At 74.8% G+C, this 616-nt stretch overlaps 1 protein-coding gene across 1 annotated transcript in view; it reads left to right on the forward strand.

Moving 5' to 3' along the window:
- The window catches only part of SLC37A1 (solute carrier family 37 (glucose-6-phosphate transporter), member 1), a 10,801-nt gene that overhangs the window by 8,442 nt on the left and 1,743 nt on the right, over nt 1-616 (forward strand). Inside the window, exon 4 of the mRNA XM_012731059.1 lies at nt 413-538. Within this exon, the coding sequence (XP_012586513.1) occupies nt 413-538 (126 nt within the window). The remainder of the gene's footprint in view (nt 1-412; nt 539-616) is intronic.

The following is a 616-nucleotide window of genomic DNA, read 5'->3' on the forward strand; positions in this document are numbered from 1 at the left end:
GGCCGGGGTTTGCCCCTGGGGTGCCCGAGGGCCGGCGGTGCCCGAGGGTCAGCGCGTGGTTTTAGGTCCCGTGACTCTAGCACGTGTGGCTGTGAACTTAGAAAGTTCAGGCTCGCCTGGGGCCTGCGGACGATGCCGTGGCAACCACAGGACGCCGCGGGGCCGCCCGCCCGCGTGGCGCCAGCCTGCAGGAGCCGCAGGTGCAGAGCCGGCGCCCGTCGAGGTCGCAGTGGACGTGGGCTGGCACGCTGGCCCCTCCGAGCCTGCTGGCCGCCGGCCGCCTCCTCCCAGACTTGCCCCGCAGCAGCCTCCCAGGACTGACGGCCGCAGGCTCTGCGGGCCTGGCCGGGTTTCCTCGGGGCGCAGGGGCCCTGGGCGGGAGACCCCGACAGACACCGCCCGACGCCCCCAGGGCCCCGAGGCGCAGTGCCTGCTGCCGTCCGACGGGAAGCGCCCGGCCCACCAGAGCCACGTGGTCATCCTGCCGGCGGACGGCGGCATGGCCGCCATCAGCTTCGTTGGGGCCCTGAAGATCCCGGTGAGTACGCACGGGAGCGCGCCTGTGGGGGGCGGGGGCGCCGACTGGACGAAGCCGGTCAGTGGCCAGCGGCCGACG

The sequence above is a fragment of the Condylura cristata genome, unplaced genomic scaffold (genome assembly GCF_000260355.1).
Source record: "Condylura cristata isolate star-nosed mole 26May11 unplaced genomic scaffold, ConCri1.0 scaffold00003, whole genome shotgun sequence".
Taxonomy (NCBI): domain Eukaryota; kingdom Metazoa; phylum Chordata; class Mammalia; order Eulipotyphla; family Talpidae; genus Condylura; species Condylura cristata.